This window comes from Mobula hypostoma, chromosome 1 (genome assembly GCF_963921235.1).
Source record: "Mobula hypostoma chromosome 1, sMobHyp1.1, whole genome shotgun sequence".
Lineage (NCBI taxonomy): Eukaryota > Metazoa > Chordata > Chondrichthyes > Myliobatiformes > Myliobatidae > Mobula > Mobula hypostoma.
The window spans coordinates 28,489,169-28,508,337 of NC_086097.1; the positions used below are offsets into that span (position 1 = coordinate 28,489,169).

Here is a 19,169-nt window from a genome sequence, read left to right on the forward strand (position 1 = left end):
ACGGCGAAGACAGCAACTATTGTATTCAAACTTGCATCACTGTCTGAAATGGTTCCAGTCAGCACTAAAAGCTGACTGGAAAAGTTTTCACATAAGTTTCACTTTGTTGACAGAACACCATAGCTGGAAGGTAATGCAGAACCTGCAGTAAACAGCTCAAGGCATACTGTACGTGTGGTTTCTGATGACACATTACTGGGCAGGTGTGACAGCACTGGAAGATTTTGGGGAACCTTTGCAGGAAATGGAAAACTTAGCTGCATGTTCATGAGAATAGGGTGGAAGTTTATTGGTTGGAGACAGCAGAGGGTGTTTAAATTATGATTAGAATGATCTGATTCTCTTTGTACAGGGGTCAGAACCTCAGGGCTGAAGACTTGAAGTAACTGCAGGAAAGAATGACGACGATACTGTATGTAGTTCTATTACCTGCCACAAAAATCCGCTTTATTTGTCACATGTACACAGTTTGGAAGCTACCCAGACAGAACGTAAGATGTTGCTGTTTTAATTCCACTTCCCATTCCCATTCTGACTTGTCAGTCCATGGCCTCCTCTACTGTCGTGATCAGGTTGGGGGGAGCAACAACTTTTATTCTGTCTGGGTAGCCTCCAACCTGATCGCATGAACATCGATTTCTCGAATTTCTGGTAATGACCCTGCCCCCATCCCTAGCATCACTCCCCACTTCCCTCTCTGACCTTATCTCTTTACCTGTCCATCACCTCCCTCTGGTGCTCCTCTCTCTTCTCTTTCTTCCATGGCCTTCTGTCCTCTCCTATCAGAATCCCTCCTTTTCCAGCCCTTTCACCAATCAACTTCCCAGCTCGTTACTTCACCACCCCCCTCCCGGTTTCACTTACCACCCTGTGTTTCTCCCTCCCCTTCCCCACCTTCTAACTCTGACTCCTCATCTTTTTTTCTCTAGTCCTGACGAAGGGTCTTGGCCAAAAATGTTGACTGTACTCTTTTCCATTGATGCCGCCTGGCCTGCTGGACTCCTCCAGCCTTTTGTGCGTGTTCCCCTTCATTCAGTCCTCAGCTGGGCCGCGCGATAACACAACACTATTACAGCACAGCGTTCCCGGTTCACTTCCTACCGATGCCTGCAAGGAGTTTGCATGTTATCCCTGTGACCGTGTGGATTTCCCCCGGGTACTCGGTTTCCTCCCACACTCCACTGACGTATGGGTTGGTCGACTGATTGGTCATGGGTGTAATTGGGGTGTGTGAGCTCATTGGGCTGGAACGGCCTGCTTCCGTACTGTATCTCCGAATAAAATAAAGAATTAAAAATGAACAGCTCATCCCTTATTTTGAGATGGTGGTTCTTGGCCCTCTCCCTGTATCCGAGCCTGTTGCATCCTGTAGGAATTCCTCAAATTCCAATGAAGTGCCCTCTAACTCTTCTAAACTCCGCAGACTACGGTCCTAGTCTACTCTGGTCTCTCATCACATGGCAAATACCACCTGTGGAACAAGCTGTGCAACTCTTCCCTGCAAGACAACTTCGTACGATGACAACTCAGTCCATTTTTATTTTGAGGGGAAGAGACTTGAACTGAATTGTGCTCCCATATTCATATCCTCTTGTAAAGAAGAGCTTTATTTGTCACACACACATCGAAACATAGAGTAAAATGGGTCGCTTTTGCATCAAATCAAGTCAGCAAGGAGTATGCTGGGGGCAGCCTGCAAGTGTGGTCACGCTTCCAGTGCCAACAGGGCATACCCACAATTACTAACCCTAGCCTGTAAGCCTTTGCAATGTGGGAGGAAACCGGAACACCTGGAGGAAACCCACACGGTCACAATTGGTGGCAGCGGCAGGAACTGGACCTCAATCAGTGATCACTGGCGCTGTAAAGCGATTGTGCTAGATGCTACACCACTGTGTTGCTCCCTATGCTACAGTGCCACCTAGGGTAATAATGGCCAACATACCATTTACCCTCCTAATCGCATAGTGCACTTGCATGCTGCCCTTCGGTGATGTGTACAGGCTCACAAGGGTCCCCTTTGAACTTCAATACAATCTCCTACGGTTTAGCAAGTACTCCGTCTTCTGTTTTGTGCCCTATGATGGATAACTTTACTCCCTTCCAAACTCTGCATCTGCTGTGTACTTAACTGCTGGGGGTGACATAGCAGCGTAACACTATTACAGTGCCAGTGACCCATTTCGATTCCACTGCTGGTGGGAGAGACAGATAGATTAGGGATATTTCGATTCCACTGCTGGTGGGAGAGACAGATAGATTAGGGATATTTCGATTCCACTGCTGGTGGGAGAGACAGATAGATTAGGGATATTTCGATTCCACTGCTGGTGGGAGAGACAGATAGATTAGGGATATTTCGATTCCACTGCTGGTGGGAGAGAGATAGATTAGGGATATTTCGATTCCACTGCTGGTGGGAGAGACAGATATATTAGGGATATTTCGATTCCACTGCTGGTGGGAGAGACAGATATATTAGGGATATTTCGATTCCACTGCTGGTGGGAGAGACAGATATATTAGGGATATTTCGATTCCACTGCTGGTGGGAGAGACAGATATATTAGGGATATTTAAGAGGCACTTAGGTAGGCACATGGATGTAGGAAAAACGGAGGGTTAAGGGCTGTGTGTGCATGGGAAAGACTTTTTCCGTGGTTGGCACAACATTGTGGGCTGAAGGGCCCATACCGTGCTTGGATGTTATATATTCTGTATTCTTGTTCTATGTACAGTGCCTAATATACATTGAGGGCTGAAGAGTCCGTATTATGCTGTACAAAGTATAACAAGCTGTATACTCTGTGGGCACGAGGAAATCTGCAGATGCTGGAAATTCAAGCAACACACATCAAAGTTGCTGGTGAACGCAGCAGGCCAGGCAGCATCTCTAGGAAGAGGTACAGTCGACGTTTCAGGCCGAGACCCTTCGTCAGGACTAACTGAAAGAAGAGCTAGTAAGAGATCTGAAAGTGGGAGGGTGAGGGCGAGATCCGAAATGATAGGAGGGGGAGGGATGGAGCCAAGAGCTGGACAGGTGATTGGCAAAAGGGATATGAGAGGATCATGGGACAGGAGGCCCAGGGAGAAAGAAAAGGGAGAGGGGGGAAAAGCCCAGAGAATGGGCAAGGGGTATAATCAGAGGGACAGAGGGAGAAAAAGGAGAGAGAGAAAAAGAATGTGTGTATATAAATAAATAACGGATGGGGTACGAGATAAATAAATAACAGATGGGGTACAAGGGGGAGGTGGGGCATCAGCGGAAGTTTGAGAAGTCAATGTTCATGCCATCAAGTTGGAGGCTACCCAGATGGAATATAAGGTGTTGTTCCTCCAACCTGAGTGTGGCTTCATCTTTACAGTAGAGGAGGCCGTGGATAGACATATCAGAATGGGAATGGGACGTGGAATTAAAATGTGTGGCCACTGGGAGATCCTGCTTTCTCTGGCGGACACAGCGTAGGTGTTCGGCGAAACGATCTCCCAGTCTGCGTCGGGTCTCGCCAATATATAGAAGGCCACATCGGGAGCACCGGACGCAGTATATCACCCCAGCCGACTCACAGGTGAAGTGTCGCCTCACCTGGAAGGACTGTCTGGGGCCCTGAATGGTAGTGAGGGAGGAAGTGTAAGGGCATGTGTAGCACTTGTTCCGCTTACAAGGATAAGTGCCAGGAGGGAGATCGGTGGGGAGGGATGGGGGGGGGGACGAATGGACAAGGGAGTCGCGTAGGGAGCGATCCCTGCGGAAAGCGGGGGGGGGTAAGGGAAAGATGTGCTTAGTGGTGGGATCCCGTTTGAGGTGGCGGAAGTTACGGAGAATTATATGTTGGACCCAGAGGCTGGTGGGGTGGTAGGTGAGGACAAGGGGAACCCTATTCCTAGTGGGGTGGCGGGAGGATGGAGTGAGAGCAGATGTGCATGAAATGGGGGAGATGCGTTTGAGAGCAGAGTTGATGGTGGAGGAAGGGAAGCCCCTTTCTTTAAAAAAGGACATCTCCTTCATCCTGGAATGAAAAGCCTCATCCTGAGAGCAGATGCAGTGGAGACAGAGGAATTGCGAGAAGGGGATGGCATTTTTGCAAGAGACAGGGTGAGAAGAGGAATAGTCCAGATAGCTGTGAGAGTCCGTAGGCTTATAGTAGACATCAGTAGATAAGCTGTCTCCAGAGATAGAGACAGAAAGATCCAGAAAAAGGAGGGAGGTGTCAGAAAATGGACCAGGTAAACTTGAGGGCAGGGTGAAAGTTGGAGGCAAAGTTAATAAAGTCAACGAGCTCAGCATGCATGCAGGAAGCAGCACCAATGCAGTCGTCGATGTAGCGAAGGAAAAGTGGGGGACAGATACCAGAATAGGTTTGGAACATAGATTGTTACAAAGCCAACAAAAAGGCAGGCATAGCTAGGACCCATACGGGTGCCCATGGCTACACCTTTAGTTTGGAGGAAGTGGGAGGAGTCAAAGGAGAAATTATTAACAGTAAGGACTAATTCCACTAGACAGATCAGAGTGGTGGTAGAGGGGAACTGATTAGGTCTGGAATCCAAAAAGAAGTGGAGAGCTTTGAGACCTTCCTGATGGGGGATGGAAGTATATAGGGACTGGACATCCATGGTGAAAATAAAGCGGTGGGGGCCAGGGAACTTAAAATCATCAAAAAGTTTCAGAGCATGAGAAGTGTCACGAACATAGGTAGGAAGGGATTGAACAAGGGGGGATAAAACAAGGGATATACACATTCTTTTTCTCGCTCTCCTTTTTCTCCCTCTGTCCCCCTCACTATACCCCTTGCCCATCCTCTGGGCTTCCCCCCTCCCCCTTTTCTTTCTCCCTGGGCCTCCTGCCCCATGATCCTCTCATTTCCCTTTTGCCAATCACCTGTCCAGCTCTTGGCTCCATCCCTCCCGCTCCTGTCTTCTCCTACCATTTTGGATCTCCCCCTCCCACTCTCAAATCTCTTACTAGCTCTTCTTTCGGTTAGTCCTGACGAAGGGTCTCGGCCCGAAACGTCGACTGTACCTCTTCCTAGAGATGCTGCCTGGCCTGCTGCGTTCACCAGCAACTTTTATGTGTGATACTCCGTGGGCCGTAGGTGTAGATGCTGCGATAGTATCCATGCAGGATAAATGAAGGGGTGTGGGTCGGCTCTAAGAGAGGGGAATGAAGTTAAAACTGCACGGAAACGGGTGGAGTTTACGAGCAGGATTTTATAAATTGCATACCCATTTCCCAATGGCTAACTCCCTTGGTTCCAGCACCATCTGCTGGCCCAGTCACAAACTGCAGCTTGGCCCTGCTGTCCATTTCAGGCTCTTCACAAGATGCACAATGTTCACCACTCTGCTGAGCCTGTTACTGGGTGGTAAAATGCAGTGAAGACCGGTTCTCAGCATCTGACATACAGAGGAAGGACGTGGATGGCGATAACGTCGCTGGGTCAAAGGGTGCAAACCTTGTCGCCCCATTATGGGAAGGATATGGAGAGGGTGCAGAAGATGTTCATCAGGATGCTGCCTGGATTATCGGGCACGAGCTACAAGGAGAGGTGGGACAAACTTGTGTTTTTTTCGCTGGAGTGATGGAGGCGGTGGGGAGATCTGATAGAAGTTCATAAATTTACAAAGAGGCACAGATAGGATAGGTCGTCGGAATCTTAGTCTCAGGGTAGAAATGAAGATGATGGTTAGAGATGATTACCTTCATTTTGTCACACGTACATTGAAAAAGTGAAATGCATCGCTTGTGTCAAATCAAATCAGCGAGGATTATGTTGGGTATCAGCGTGACAAAGCATGCCCGTTACAAGCCCTGGAATTTGAGAGGACACGAAGTACGTGGAGCAAACCAATGTGGTCGTGTGGAGAGTTGACAGTCAGTGGCAGGAATTGAACCCAATCTTACAGCTGGCCGCTGTAAAAAGCACTGAGCTCACCGCTGTGTTACCACGCCGAAATACCGGATGACATGCATTGAAGGCGAGGTCAGGAAATTTAAAGGAGATGTGCAAAGCAAGTTTTAATTTACAGTACACAGAGATTGGAGGGTGCATGGAAGGGAAAGTGATGGAAAGCAGATAGGATGGCAGTGTTCATGAGGCTTTTTGACAGACACGTTAATGTGTGGGGAACGGGGGTGGGGGTGCGGGATATGGATCACGCGCAGACAGATGAAAATTAGTTTAATTCATCATGTACAGCACAGACTTTGTGGGCCAAAGGCCCAGTCCTGTGCTGTACTAAAGCTTGAAGACAAACATCATTCTGAAACATTATATTAATTCAATATAAATTCTTAAATATACATATACATGTAAACCTGTACAGTGGAGGGAGGGTGTAATTACAGTTTTAACACTTTCCATTAAAAACATGATTTTTCATAGAAGGCAATAATACAGTATGTACAGACAGTACAGATATAGAAAATATTAACATATCTAATCACTGTCACATAATGCCTGCAGTTGAAATCACTGTTAAAAATAAATAATTGTTTTGAAAAAATCGTTAAAAACCATCTGGAGCCCAGTTCAGCAACTGTGCATTATTTGCAAAACTCAGACAACAGGAGTGCTGGAAGCGGTATGCAGACTCAACACGATACAGTTAGTTCAGCAGGGACAGACAATCAGCTGCACGCCTCCCTGCCTCACCTCCTCACCTCCCCACTGATACCAGTTATACTTCACTGAAATGATTACCACACATACAAAACTAATGTATCAGTATTACTGAGATTTAAAGATAAAGATGAGCTTTAGAAACCTACAGTGAAACGTGTCATTTGAGTCAATGACCAACACAGTCCAAGGATGTGCTGGTGGCAGCCCACAAGTGTCACCAACATAGCATGCCCACAACTCACCATGAATATAAACTCCTTACAGATGGCGGCAGAATTGAACCCAGATGGCTGGTGCTGTGAAGCACTATGCTAACTGCTACGATTCCCACTTACACTAGCGAGCCCTCTGCTGACCTCATTCACTGTCGACAAGCACACACATCATCATGGAGGATCTCAGCCTAAAATGCTGATTATCTACCCCCCTCCACAGATGCTGCCCGAGTTCCTCCAGCATTCTGTTTGTGTTGGGAGCTGGATAACTCTCAGCATGTCGTCACCCTGCTTGGAATATTTACTGTATCACAATCGTCTCCGCTGAAAACAAAGTGTTGAATACTTCAGGGCATGCATTTAAGGTGAGAGGGGGAAAGTTTAAAGTTTAAAGGAGGTGTGTTATAGAGCCGTAGAGCGCTACAGCACAGAAACAGGACCTTCGGCTCATCTCGTCTGTGCTGACCCGTTACTTTGCCTAGACCCATCGAACTGCACCTGGACCACCGACGTCCAATTCTTGTACTTGTCCAAACTTCTCTTAAAGGAAGTGCAGGGAAGTTTATTTAAAATTACACACACTGGTGGGTGGCTAGAATGGGCTGCGAGGGTTTGTGGTGGAAGCAGATTCAATAGTGGTGTTTAAGAGGCACATTACTGTGCAGTGAACAGAGGGATAAGGATTACATGCAGGCAGTAGAGATCTAGTTTAATTCAGCATCGTTTTTGGCGCAATCATCTTGGGCCTGTTCCTGCACCATGGTATTAGAACATAGATCATTACAGCTCAGTACAGGCCTTCTGGCCCACAATATTGTGCCAACTCTGTAACCTACTTTAAGGACAATCTAATCCTCTCCTCCCACATAACCTTCCATCTTTCTTTCATTCATATACCTATCTGAGAGGCTCTTTAATGTCTCTAATGTATCCTCCTCTACCACCACCCTGGCACCCACCATTCTCTGCATTAAGAAAAAACTTACTCTGACATGCCCACTATACTTTCCTCCTATCACCTTAAAATTATGCTCCTCCCCCATAATAGACATTTCAGTCCCGGGAAAAGTCTCTGTCTGTCCACTCTACTTACCTATGCCTCTTATCATCTTGTACACCTGTACAAAGTTCTACGTTTTATTTAGTTAATGCTGTCTCAGAATAGCAAACAAGATTTAGGGTTTAAGTTTGTGGGCAAGCTGCCCCTCATGCTTTTAATCCTTGATTTTTGGTTTTAGTTTTCAATGCTAACCGCCCCCATGATTGCCCCACACTCTTCACCACCATCAGACGAGCTCCACCTTCCCTCAGGATTACAAGCTAAATGACTCTGTTCTCCTCTAAGACATCGGAAGCTGCTGGGAAAGGAAGGGAGATAAAGATAATATCACGCCGAATAGAAGCAGGGAGAGCAACGAGAGTGGCAGCAATGGCACATAACAGGACGGGCAAGGAACCGGTCAATCCTGAGACACATGTTATGGAAGAGACTGGGGAAGGAGAGCACAAGACAGGAAGCTTCATGGGCAACAATCATTGCATTGTAGCTGGCCACTTATAAGCGTACGTGTAAGCAAAGGTAATGAAGTTCATAATTTGGGGTGAACTTTTTGTTTACAGTGAAACTTGTACACTTTGTGGACTGCAGAGAAGGGTGTCACTTGTTCTCACCTTAGTTGTGTGTTGGGGAAAAAAACATTCACAGTCAAATGGAGAGCTATTTACCCAGCATGCAAGGCACAAGGGAAAACTCTATTCACTGCATGGAGCTCTATGGGCACCCAGTCCTCTTATAGAGAGGTTTCCCTGTCACTCTGCATGCTGGGTAGAAAGGTCCTCCATTGCATCATAGACATTTGCTTCACCAAATCCCATGCTGAGCCGTATGTTGTGTATGCCAAGGTTGTCTGTGTTTGTAAGTTGTGTCTGTAGTGTCATGGGTCACTTGTGTGCCTTAGTGTGCAATTAACCCACATTTCTCAATAACCACCGGTGCCTATGGGCATCGGGTGTGAGCAGTATGAGGAACTGTCTTTCCTGTGGCAATAGCTGTGGAGAAAGTGGATGAGGATCTTTTTCCAAATCCATCTGGTGAAGGAGGGAGTGGTGTCTGTCCGAGGGAAGGCCAAAGTCCATTCGCTGAGCAAGCACGCGGATGCATCTGTCCACCTGGCAGAGAGTGGGGTGAGTGTGGGGCGGTGTGTGTTGTCTGTCAGCATTCACTTGTACAAGTTTCACTGTCTAATTAAAAAAGTGCCAGAAGGGACAAATTCAAAAACTAAAAAGTCATCCCTTTATGACAGTTTTCAGTTCTTCAGAAACACACCGAATTTGGGTTTATAAATGAAACATTAACGCATTGCAGCACAGAAGCGTGTTGTTACTTACATCTGAAATGCTCAGAGACTCAAATGCTCGGTTTAATTTTGTGTTGCACCATCCGAAATCATGGATGACTGGCTCTACTTTGAAATCATTGGCACCAACGTGCCAGATGTAGTATTTCAATTGATCTGTTTTAAATTTAATTTTAATTCCTTTACACTTTTGGAATTAGCATTGACATTGACATCATCACAATCTGGTAGGCAATGTGGCCCCTGGCTTCTCTCGTGTGCCTCCATTCTGTGTTGCTCTTGGGTGGGGATGGTGATGGGACGCGAGGAATAGAGGGGATTAGAAATTGCCACAGTCAGAGATGTGCAGAAGTGAATCACTGGCAGAGTCCGACATGTCATTGGAAGACCACAGACGGAGACCCCTGGACAGCGAACGGTGTTGGTTGGTTGGTCGGGCTCAGCGATTTCTCCTGGAGTTTTTCTTTACTTTTACTCCTTAGAAAGGCAAACTTTTTCCGGGTAGGCACTTAAGTGAGGTCAGAAAAGAAATTCCAGCACCCCAGTAATCGGGGGAGCAGAGAAAGAGAAATAAGGAAAAAAATGAAATTGAAAACAAAAATTACATTAAATAAAATCATAGCAACAATTCCCCATCCCAACCAGAGCTAATTTCATTCTGACTAGAATCATCAATGGAAACTGATTTGCTGCATCATTTCAGTAATAATCATGCAAACTTTTCAAAAACATTATTTTCTAAATGTACTGCTTGGCTCAAATGTCATCTATAAGTTTGCCAATGACACCACTGTTGTGGTAGAACCTCAGAGAGCAATGAGGTGGCGTACAGGAGTGAGATACATGATTGAGTGGCGTCACAACGCTGTGCACGCAGTGTCAGCAAGGCCAAGAACTGACTGCAGGCTTCAGGAGAGGGATGCAGGGTGAACAACACCAGTCCTCTTTGGAGGGTCCGTGCTGCAAAGGGTCAGCAGCGCAGGGGCCCTGGGCACCAGCATCTCGAAGAATGCCTCCTGGGCCCAGCAAAGCGACCATGAAGAAGGCAAGCCAGCAGCTCTAACTTGTTAGTTTTAGGAGGTTTGGTATGTCACCAAAATACCCTAGCAAATTTCTACGGATGTACGATGATGGACAACATGCTGAATGATTGCGTCACAGCCTACCATGGACGCTCCAATGCACAGGATCACGAGGGGCTGCAGAGCGCCGTAGACTCAGCCAGTTCCATCACTGGCACAGCCCTCCCGACCACTGGCGATGTCTCCAAAAGGCAGTGCTTCAAGAAGGTGGCATCCATTATTAAGGACCCTCACCATCTGGGACGTGCCCTCCCTCATTACCATCAGGAAGGTGGTACAAGGTCTTGAAGACCAGCACTCAACAATTTAGAAACAGCTTCTTCCCCACCGTCATCAGATTTCTGAACGGTCCATGAACACCACCTTATTATTCATTTTTTGCAACTTATAGTAATTTTATTCCTTTGCACTGTACTTCTGCCACAAAGCAACAAATTGCATGTCACATGCCAGTGATAACACATCTGATTCTGGTGCTAATAATCTGGCAAAACTGTTCGTTATTGATGAAAACTGTTGGTTGCTGCTGCTGGTTCCACCAGGCGAGGAGACCATCTGCCCTAGTCTGACCGATGCATGACTCCAAACCCACCCCAGACACATAACTGCTTGAAACAGCCTGGTGGACCCCCCAGTTATACTATTATTACGGCTATACCTATGCGTGACTCCAAACCCACCCCACACACGTAACTGCTTGAAACAGCCTGGTGCATTTCCGAGCTGCACCATTATTTTAAGGCTCACGGTTAGACAGCAGCAATTCAAGAAAGCAGCTTCTTGAGATCAGTCAGGGCTGGACAATAAACAGGAGACTAGTGGGAGCTTATAGACTCAGCAAGTCCCAAAAGAGATTGGTATTGCTATTGGAATATTATTGTCAGATGCACGGAGATATACTGAAAATCTTATCTTGGTGGGTGGCTGGGTGGCTGGGTGGGTGGGTGCGGGGGGGTGTGTGTGTGTGTGTGTGTGTGTGTGTGTGTGTGTGTGTGCACGCGCGTGCGCACACATATACCACACACTCAAATATATATATATTTTGGTTAATTATGCCATTGGTTAATCAGGGCAGCGGCTTATTCAGGATAACTCTTAAGAACAAAAACTTATCAAGAAAATAGCTAGCATTCCCTTAGTTTATTTGGGACACTGTGCCACTTAATAGGGCAGGACTCTGTTGCCAATCAGTTTTTAACTAGCGTTGGTCATGTGCACTTTTGCGGCCATTAGACACTACACCGTACTTAGAGCGAATGGTTTTTAAATAGCGTCAGGTGCATGTGTTAGTTTTCAAAAAGCAATGATTTTTGTCACTGATAGTTGATGAATAGCGAAAGGTTTTTAAATAGTGTCAGGTGCATGTGTTAATTTTCAAAAAGCAGTGGTTTTTGTCACTGATAGCTGGTGAGTAGTAAACAGCAAAACAATTCAGAACTAGTTTGCTTGCTGCAGAAATGGCCGGGGGTGAAAATGAAATGATTTCACTACAAATTAGGAACTATGAAAAATTTGAACGTATCAACAATCATCTTGAATATTACAATGAAAATGAAGGTCTGAAGGATGCAATCATTGATAACATTGTATGAAAGCACTAGGGATTTTCTGCACTAGGTGTCTGCACTGATTTTGTTCGTTTACAGTCAAACAAAAGAACATGGCAGCGTGCATTGGATGAATTCCTCGATTACTAACTATTAGGAACTAATATAGAGTTTTAGATTACTGTAGTCGCATTGATAGTTCTCATTTGTTCTGTTTTTCATTTAACTATATAATTTGTTACTCAGTTAGACATTAGGTTGTCTTTTTTGTACCTTTTTAACTATTTCCATGAAACTTTGGCTAATTGGGGCAGCTGCTTAATTGAGCCAAAATGTACTTTTCCGGGATGTCCCAATTAACCAGAACATACAGTGAAAATATATATATTCCTTATTGTGATTTATAGTTTTTAATGTACTGCGCTGTACCGCTGGTGCAAAACAGCAAATTTCATGATGCGTGTCAGTGATAACAAACCGGATTCTGATGCAGTGCATTGAAGTGGAACAAGGTAAAACTATAAAGATGCGAGAATAAAGCTTCACAGCTATGGAGAAAGTGCAGTGCTGGTAAAGAGTAAGTTGCAAGATCCTAATGAGGTAGATTGTGAGGTCAAGAGTCTATCTTATCGCACTCTTAATGGGAACAATTTTTAATCTTATGAAGCAGGAATTGCTGAGTGTCTAAATTCACACAAGTCTCTTCCTTGACACCCTGGTTCAGACCCATCAATGGCAGCTGATGTTACTCATTACTAAGTAAACTTGAGACAGGACTAGGCAACACCGCTGCAAGAGTTACCAACATATGGAAAAAACTCAACTTGACCTCTGGGGATGGAGGCCTTTAAAATCCCAATTCAATTTTGACAGAACTCCATCCATAACCATTCACTCACTCTGGAGCACAGCAGTAGCAGTCTGTATCATCTACAAAAGGCACTGCAGCAACTACCAAGACTCCTTAGACTGCAGCTTCCAAACCCACCACCTCTACCAGCAAGAAGGACAAAAGCAGTAAAAGCAACTGGACATTGTCCTCCAAGCCACACAGCACCCTAACTTGGAAATATATCACCGTTCCTTCACCGTTTGCTGCGTCAAAATTCTGGAGCTCTCTCCCTAACAGCACTGTGGATGTACCCACACCTCAGGGACTGCAGTGGTTCAAGAAGGCAGGTCACCCCTATCTTCTCAGGAGCGATTAGGGATGGGCAGTTAAGTATTGGCTCGGAGTGTGAAGACCAGACCTTTGAAGGGTGGGGTCCTTTCCAATCCCAACTCCATGAGTTCAGTCTTAAGGCTGCATGGTCAACTACACAGTGTGTTCCAGGTAACTTGGGGCAGTCTTATCAGTGACATCCGTGTTCCGAGAACAGCCGAAATAAAATCAATGAACAGTCAAAGTGAACACAGGAAGACACGGGGTAAATGCAGAAACACCCCTTGGACGACTTGATGAAACTCAGAAAATGCTAATGCACCGAACAGGTGACAGCACTGAAGCCAATGAACCGGTCTTTGGTTCAGGCCATTCCATGAAGGATCACCACTCACTACTCCACCTTACCTTTGCTGGGTGTACATGGAGATGGTTCCTCCAGTGAGTTGGATCCTTGTGAGGATTCATCCAGACTCGCTCTCTGTCCCTGAGAAGCATTCGGCCCGGTCGCGACCTCTGCTGGTTCCATTTGGCGGGCCTGCCCTTCGACGGCCTGCTTCTTGGCACTCTCCTTTCTGGGTTTCATGAGCTTAACCAATGCCTTTGCCGTCACCCAGTTGTTCTTCCTTTGGGGAAAGAAAAACAATTAACTTGTTACCAACCTTAAAGAGAATCTTATTTTGCTGCTGAACATAATGAAAGCCTGAAGAAACAGTGGCAATTTCATCACAGCATCCATATCAAGCCTTCTCTCAGCTGCCTCCACTTCAAAGAAAACACACCCACCTTATCTACCTGTGCTGTTATCTTTAGGGAACCTTGGACATGAACATCCAAATCCCTCTGTTCCTCAAAACTTCCCAAGGATCTAACATTCATTGTGTATACTTTACCCTCAGTAGTACTCCCAAAATCACCATAAATTTATCCGGATTAGATTCCATCTGCCAGCATCTTACCAAGTGATGAATATCAAATAGTTGCCTAGTCCATTCTGGTCAGCATGGACCTGTTGGGCCGAAGGGCCTGTTTCCAGTCTGTATGACACTATGACCATCTTCTTCACTATCAATAACACTACGGATCACTTGCAAACTTACTAATTGTAGCTCATATCTAGATTGCTCATGCACTGAGGAACTGCATTACATTCAAAGGTTGAATAGATTAGGATTTTATCCCCCGGAACATATGAGAGTGGGGGGAGGTGTTGTAGAGGTATACAAAATAATGAGGGGTATAGAGAGGGTAAATGCATGCAGGCTTTTTCTACTGAAGTTGAGTGAAACTAGAACTAGAGCTCATAGGTTAAAGGTGAAAGGTGAAATACTTGAGGAGAATCTGAGGAGGGAACCTCTTCACTCAAAAGCTGGTGTGAGTGTGGAACGAGCTACCTGTGGAAGTGGTGGATGTGGGTTTGATTGCAGCATTTACGAGATGGATTGGAGGGATTGTAGAGGGCGCTAGTCCAGGTGAGGGTCAATGTAGAGGGCTCTGGTCCAGGTGAGGGTCAATGTAGAGGGCTCTGGTCCAGGTGAGGGCCAACATGGCGGCGCGATGGTATGATATCTGTTATCTGTCAAGTAGGGGATGGTGCACAATTCTGATTCGATGCAGACAGACGTGAGAGCACAGAGGAACATCTGGAAAACTTCTGAAATGCCCGCTTCGCTGCCGCTGCTACTGTGTGGTAACCAGAATCTCCGGAGCTGAAGGCCCTGAAATCCTCGGCTTTGCATGTTTCAGTGGCCGGGGCAAGGTCGAAGGCGCTCAGTAGAGGATGGCGCTCGGCAGGCTGTATCGGAAGGGCTGGGTCGGAAGCTCGGTGTTTTCGGCTGGATGGACTCAGGGTCGGCTGTGGTCGGCTGCTTCCAAGGCATCGGCAAGTTGACGGTGCCTGGAGGTTTATGGCAGGGAGTTTCTCCCTTTTGCCGCCTGCTATCGGGCACTCGGGAGTTGATCGACTCGGGACTTTTTTACTGTGCCTCAAAGATTTGTTCTTCATCAAATCATGGTATTGCTTTGCATTGCTGTAACTATATGTTATAATTATGTGGTTCTGTCAGTGTTAGTCTTCGGTTTGTCCTGTTTTCTGTGATATCACTCTGGAGAAACATTGTATCATTTCTTAATGCATGTATGCATTTCTAAATGACAATAAAAGAGGACTGAGTGTTGTCATAATCTAATCTGACGTAGAGGGCTCTGGTCCATTCACGAGATGGATTGGAGGGATTGTAGAGAGCTCTGGTCCAGGTGAGGGTCAATGCGACCACGCAGAATAACAGTTCAGCATTGACTAAGAGTCCTTTTGCACTGTAGTGCTCTATGATTCTGCAACAAACAGTAAGGGACACCGGTACTGATCTTTGAGGTACACCACAGACCTCCAACCACAACAGCAGCCCTCCACCATCACCCTCTACCTCCTGTTACTGAGACAGTCTTGCAACCAATTTGCCATCTTGCCTTGGATCACGTGAGCTTCAACATTTAACCATTTTCCCGAGATGACCTCAAATGCCTTAGTGAAGTCCAGGAAGACCACATAAACCACACCACGCTCATCAGTAGCTCTTGTCCACATTGAGGGAGGGTTTTCGCTCATTACCCGTGACACAGAGGCACCTCACAGACTATTTAATTTGCTAAGTAAGGCGTTACCTTTTTGGAGTTGCCTCATAGAATTTATACTGGTCCATTATTTTCTCTTCCAATTTCTCCTTTTGCCTTCGAAGGGAGTTTAACCTGTCTCTGAAAAAGGAAATGAAAGTATGACAATTGATTATTACAGGATTCCTGAGAGTTCAATGTCAACCAAGAGCAAGCCTCCAAGTTCTGCTCCCTACAGTGGGGGAAATCTAGGGCCAGAGGTCACAGCCTCAGAATAGAAGGATATTCCTTTAGAACAGAAATGAGGAGGGATACCTTTAGCCAGAGAGTGGTGAATCTGTGGAATTCATTGCCACAGCCAGCTTTGAATGCCATGTCATTGGGTACAGTTAAAGTGGAAACTGATAGGCTCTTGATTAGCCAGGGCATCAAAGGTTACTGGGAGAAGACAGGAGAATGGGGTTGAGAGGGATAATAAATCAGCCAAGATAGGCTGAATAGCTTAATCCTACTCTTATGCATTATGGTCTGGTAGTCTTCTGCAATTCCAATTTAGGGATAAGGAGTGTTAATTTCTTGCCCTTTCCTGGTTGCAGTGAGAGATTTTCAGTGTGAGTCTCCACAGTTCATCTGTAGTGCTACTAGGAATGAACTGTCTGAGCCATATTCATACATGAACTGAAATGAGTATACTATGATAGGTAGCATCCTCACATCAGCAATTACATCTGGCTTGGGGCAGCATCCTCTCTCAATATACAGAAGCTACAGTGAGCTGTCAGGTCAGCAGAAAATGTCATTGGCTGCAGCCTACCACCACTGCAGGACTTGTGTATGTTCAGGACAAAGAAGTGGGCAGGAAAATTGTGGCAAACACTACCCAATGCCTCTTCTAAAAGCTCCCTGCTGGAGAGCACCAAAGGGCAATTAAAACAAAAACCATGCTATCCTAAAAAATTCTTCCCTCAGATCAGATTAATCTGATCAATCATTCTAGTTACCCCCCCCACTGCCCCATCTGCTACCCCATCACTGCACTATAACACTTCAAAACACTAATATAATGCTGTTTATGTTGTAAATTCAGTGCCTATAAAAAGTATTTAACCCTTGGAAGTTTTCATGTTTTGTATTTTTATAGCAGTGGATTTAATTTGGCTTTTTTGACAATAATCAAAGTGAAAACAGATCTCTACAAAGTGATCTAAATTAATTACAAATATAAAACACAAAATAATTGATTGCATGAGTATTCATCCCCTTTAGTATAACACACCAAATCATCGCTGATGCAGCCAATTGGTTTTAGAAGTTGCATAATTAGTTAAATGGAGATCACCTGCATGTAGTCAAGATGTTTCAACTGATTGTAGAAAAAATATACCTGTATCTGGAAAGTCTGTATCCTGGCAAAAACAACATGAAGACAAAAGAACACTCCAAGCATCTCCGCAAGAAGTTTATTAAAAAGCACAAATCAGGAGATAGATACAATAAAATTTCTGCCACTGAATATCCCTTGGAGTACAGTTAAGTCAATCATCAAGAAATGGAAAGAATATGGCTTAGCTGTAAATTGGCCTAGAGCAGGTCGTCCTTAAAAACTGAGTGACCGTGCAAGAAGGGGACTAGTGAGGGAGGCCACCAGGAGACCTATGACAACTCTGGAGGAGTTACAAGCTTCAGTGGCTGAGATGGGAGAGGCTGCCCATACAAAAACTGTTGCCCGGGTGCTTCACCAGTCACAGCTTTATGGGAGAGTGGCAAAGAGGAGCCATTGTTGAAAAAAATGCACATGAAATCTTGGCTCGAGTTTGCCAAAAGGCATGTGGGAGACTCTAAAGTCAGCTGGAAGGAGGTTCTATGTCCTGATGAAACCAAAATTGAGCTTTCTGGCCATCAGACTAAATGTGGCGTAAGTGAAATACTGAACATCATGAAAACAAAACGTCATCCATAAAGCATGGTGGTGGCTGCGTCATGCTGTGGGGATGCTTCACTACAGCAGGCCCTGGGAGGCTTGTGAAGGCAGAGGGTAAAATGAATGCAGCAAAATACAGGGAAATCCTGGAGGAAAACCTGACGCAGTCTGCAAGAGAACTGTGACTTAGGAGAAGATTTGTTTTCCAGGAAGACAATGACACCAAGCATAAAGCCAAAGCTACACAGGAATGGCTTAAAAACAACAAAGTTAATGTGCTGGACTGGCCAAGTCAGAGTCCAGACCTCAATCCCATTGAGACTTTATGGCTGGACTTGAAAAGGGCTGCTCACTCACGTTCCCCATGCAATTTGACAGGGCTTGAGCAGTTTTGTAAAGAAGAATGGGGAAAAATGTGCAAAGCTGATAGAGATTTATCCACACAGACTCAAGGATGTAATTGCTGCCAAACATGCATCTGCTAAATATTGATTTGAAAGGGATGAATAATTAAGCAATCAATTATTCTGTGTCTAATAATTGTAATACATTTAGACCAATGGAGGGAGAAGATGGCGGCACGACGCAGCGCGCACGGCTGTTCCGAATGAATATCGTATGTGTAACTAGGGGGCCGTGCACAATCCGGATTTGATGGAGACAGCCATGAGAAGCACAGAGGAACATCTGGAGAAACTTCTGAAATGCCCGCTTCGCTGCCACTGCTACTGTGCGATCGAGAATCTCCGGAGACCAAGGCCCCAAATCCTCAGCTTTGCCTATTGCCGGGGCCGGGGTCGGCAGAGATGGCGCTCGGTGTCGGACAGCTGGTCGGAGGCTTGGAGTTTTCAGATGGACTGTGGTCGGATGCTCCCAGTATGCTGCACCAGCAAGTTGGCGGTGCTGGAGGTTTACCGTCTGCGTGAGATGATGGGACTTTCGAGAGACTTTGAGACTTTTACTGTGCCATGGTCTGTTCTTATCAGATTATGGTATTGCTTTGCACTGTTGTAACTATATGTTATAACTATGTGGTTTTTGTTAGCTTTTAAGTCAGTTTGTCATGTGTTTCCGTGATATCATTCTGGAAAAACATTGTATCATTTCTTAATGCATGCATTACTAAATGACAATAAAAGAGAACTGCGTGTCCTCATAATCATAATTTGTAGAAATTTGTTTTCATTTCACTTTGACATGAAAGAGTCTTTTTCTGTTGATCAGTGTCAAAAAAGCCAAATTAAATCCACTGTGGTTCAATGTTGTAAAACAATAAAACATGAAAACTTCCAAGGGGGGTGAATACTCTGGTTTCCTCCCATCTTTCAAAGACGTACGGGTCAGGATGAGTGAGTTGTGGGCACGCTATGTTAGCACCGGAAGCATGGCGACACCTGTGGACTGCCCCCAGCATTCCTCAGACTGTGTTGGTCATTAATACAAAACAATGCATTTGGTGTATGTTTCCATGTACAGATGCTATATATAGATAATCTAATCTAATCTGCCTCTTCATTTGACACCTTGACAGGTTTTCATAGGATGGGAAGTGTATCTCACCAGTACATCACTGAACCAGTACTGCAAAGTGGGGATAATGATCTTTTGAAGCGGGTTTAAATTTGCCAATGTGTTTGATGCCTAAG

At 45.5% G+C, this 19,169-nt stretch overlaps 1 protein-coding gene across 1 annotated transcript in view; it reads right to left on the reverse strand.

Annotated features, from left to right (window-relative positions):
- The window catches only part of LOC134345040 (protein Daple-like), a 255,263-nt gene that overhangs the window by 27,521 nt on the left and 208,573 nt on the right, over nucleotides 1-19,169 (reverse strand). Inside the window, exons 24-25 of the mRNA XM_063045180.1 lie at nucleotides 15,654-15,743; nucleotides 13,398-13,615 (exon numbers count right to left, since the gene is read on the reverse strand). Coding sequence (XP_062901250.1) covers nucleotides 13,398-13,615; nucleotides 15,654-15,743 — 308 coding nt within the window. The remainder of the gene's footprint in view (nucleotides 1-13,397; nucleotides 13,616-15,653; nucleotides 15,744-19,169) is intronic.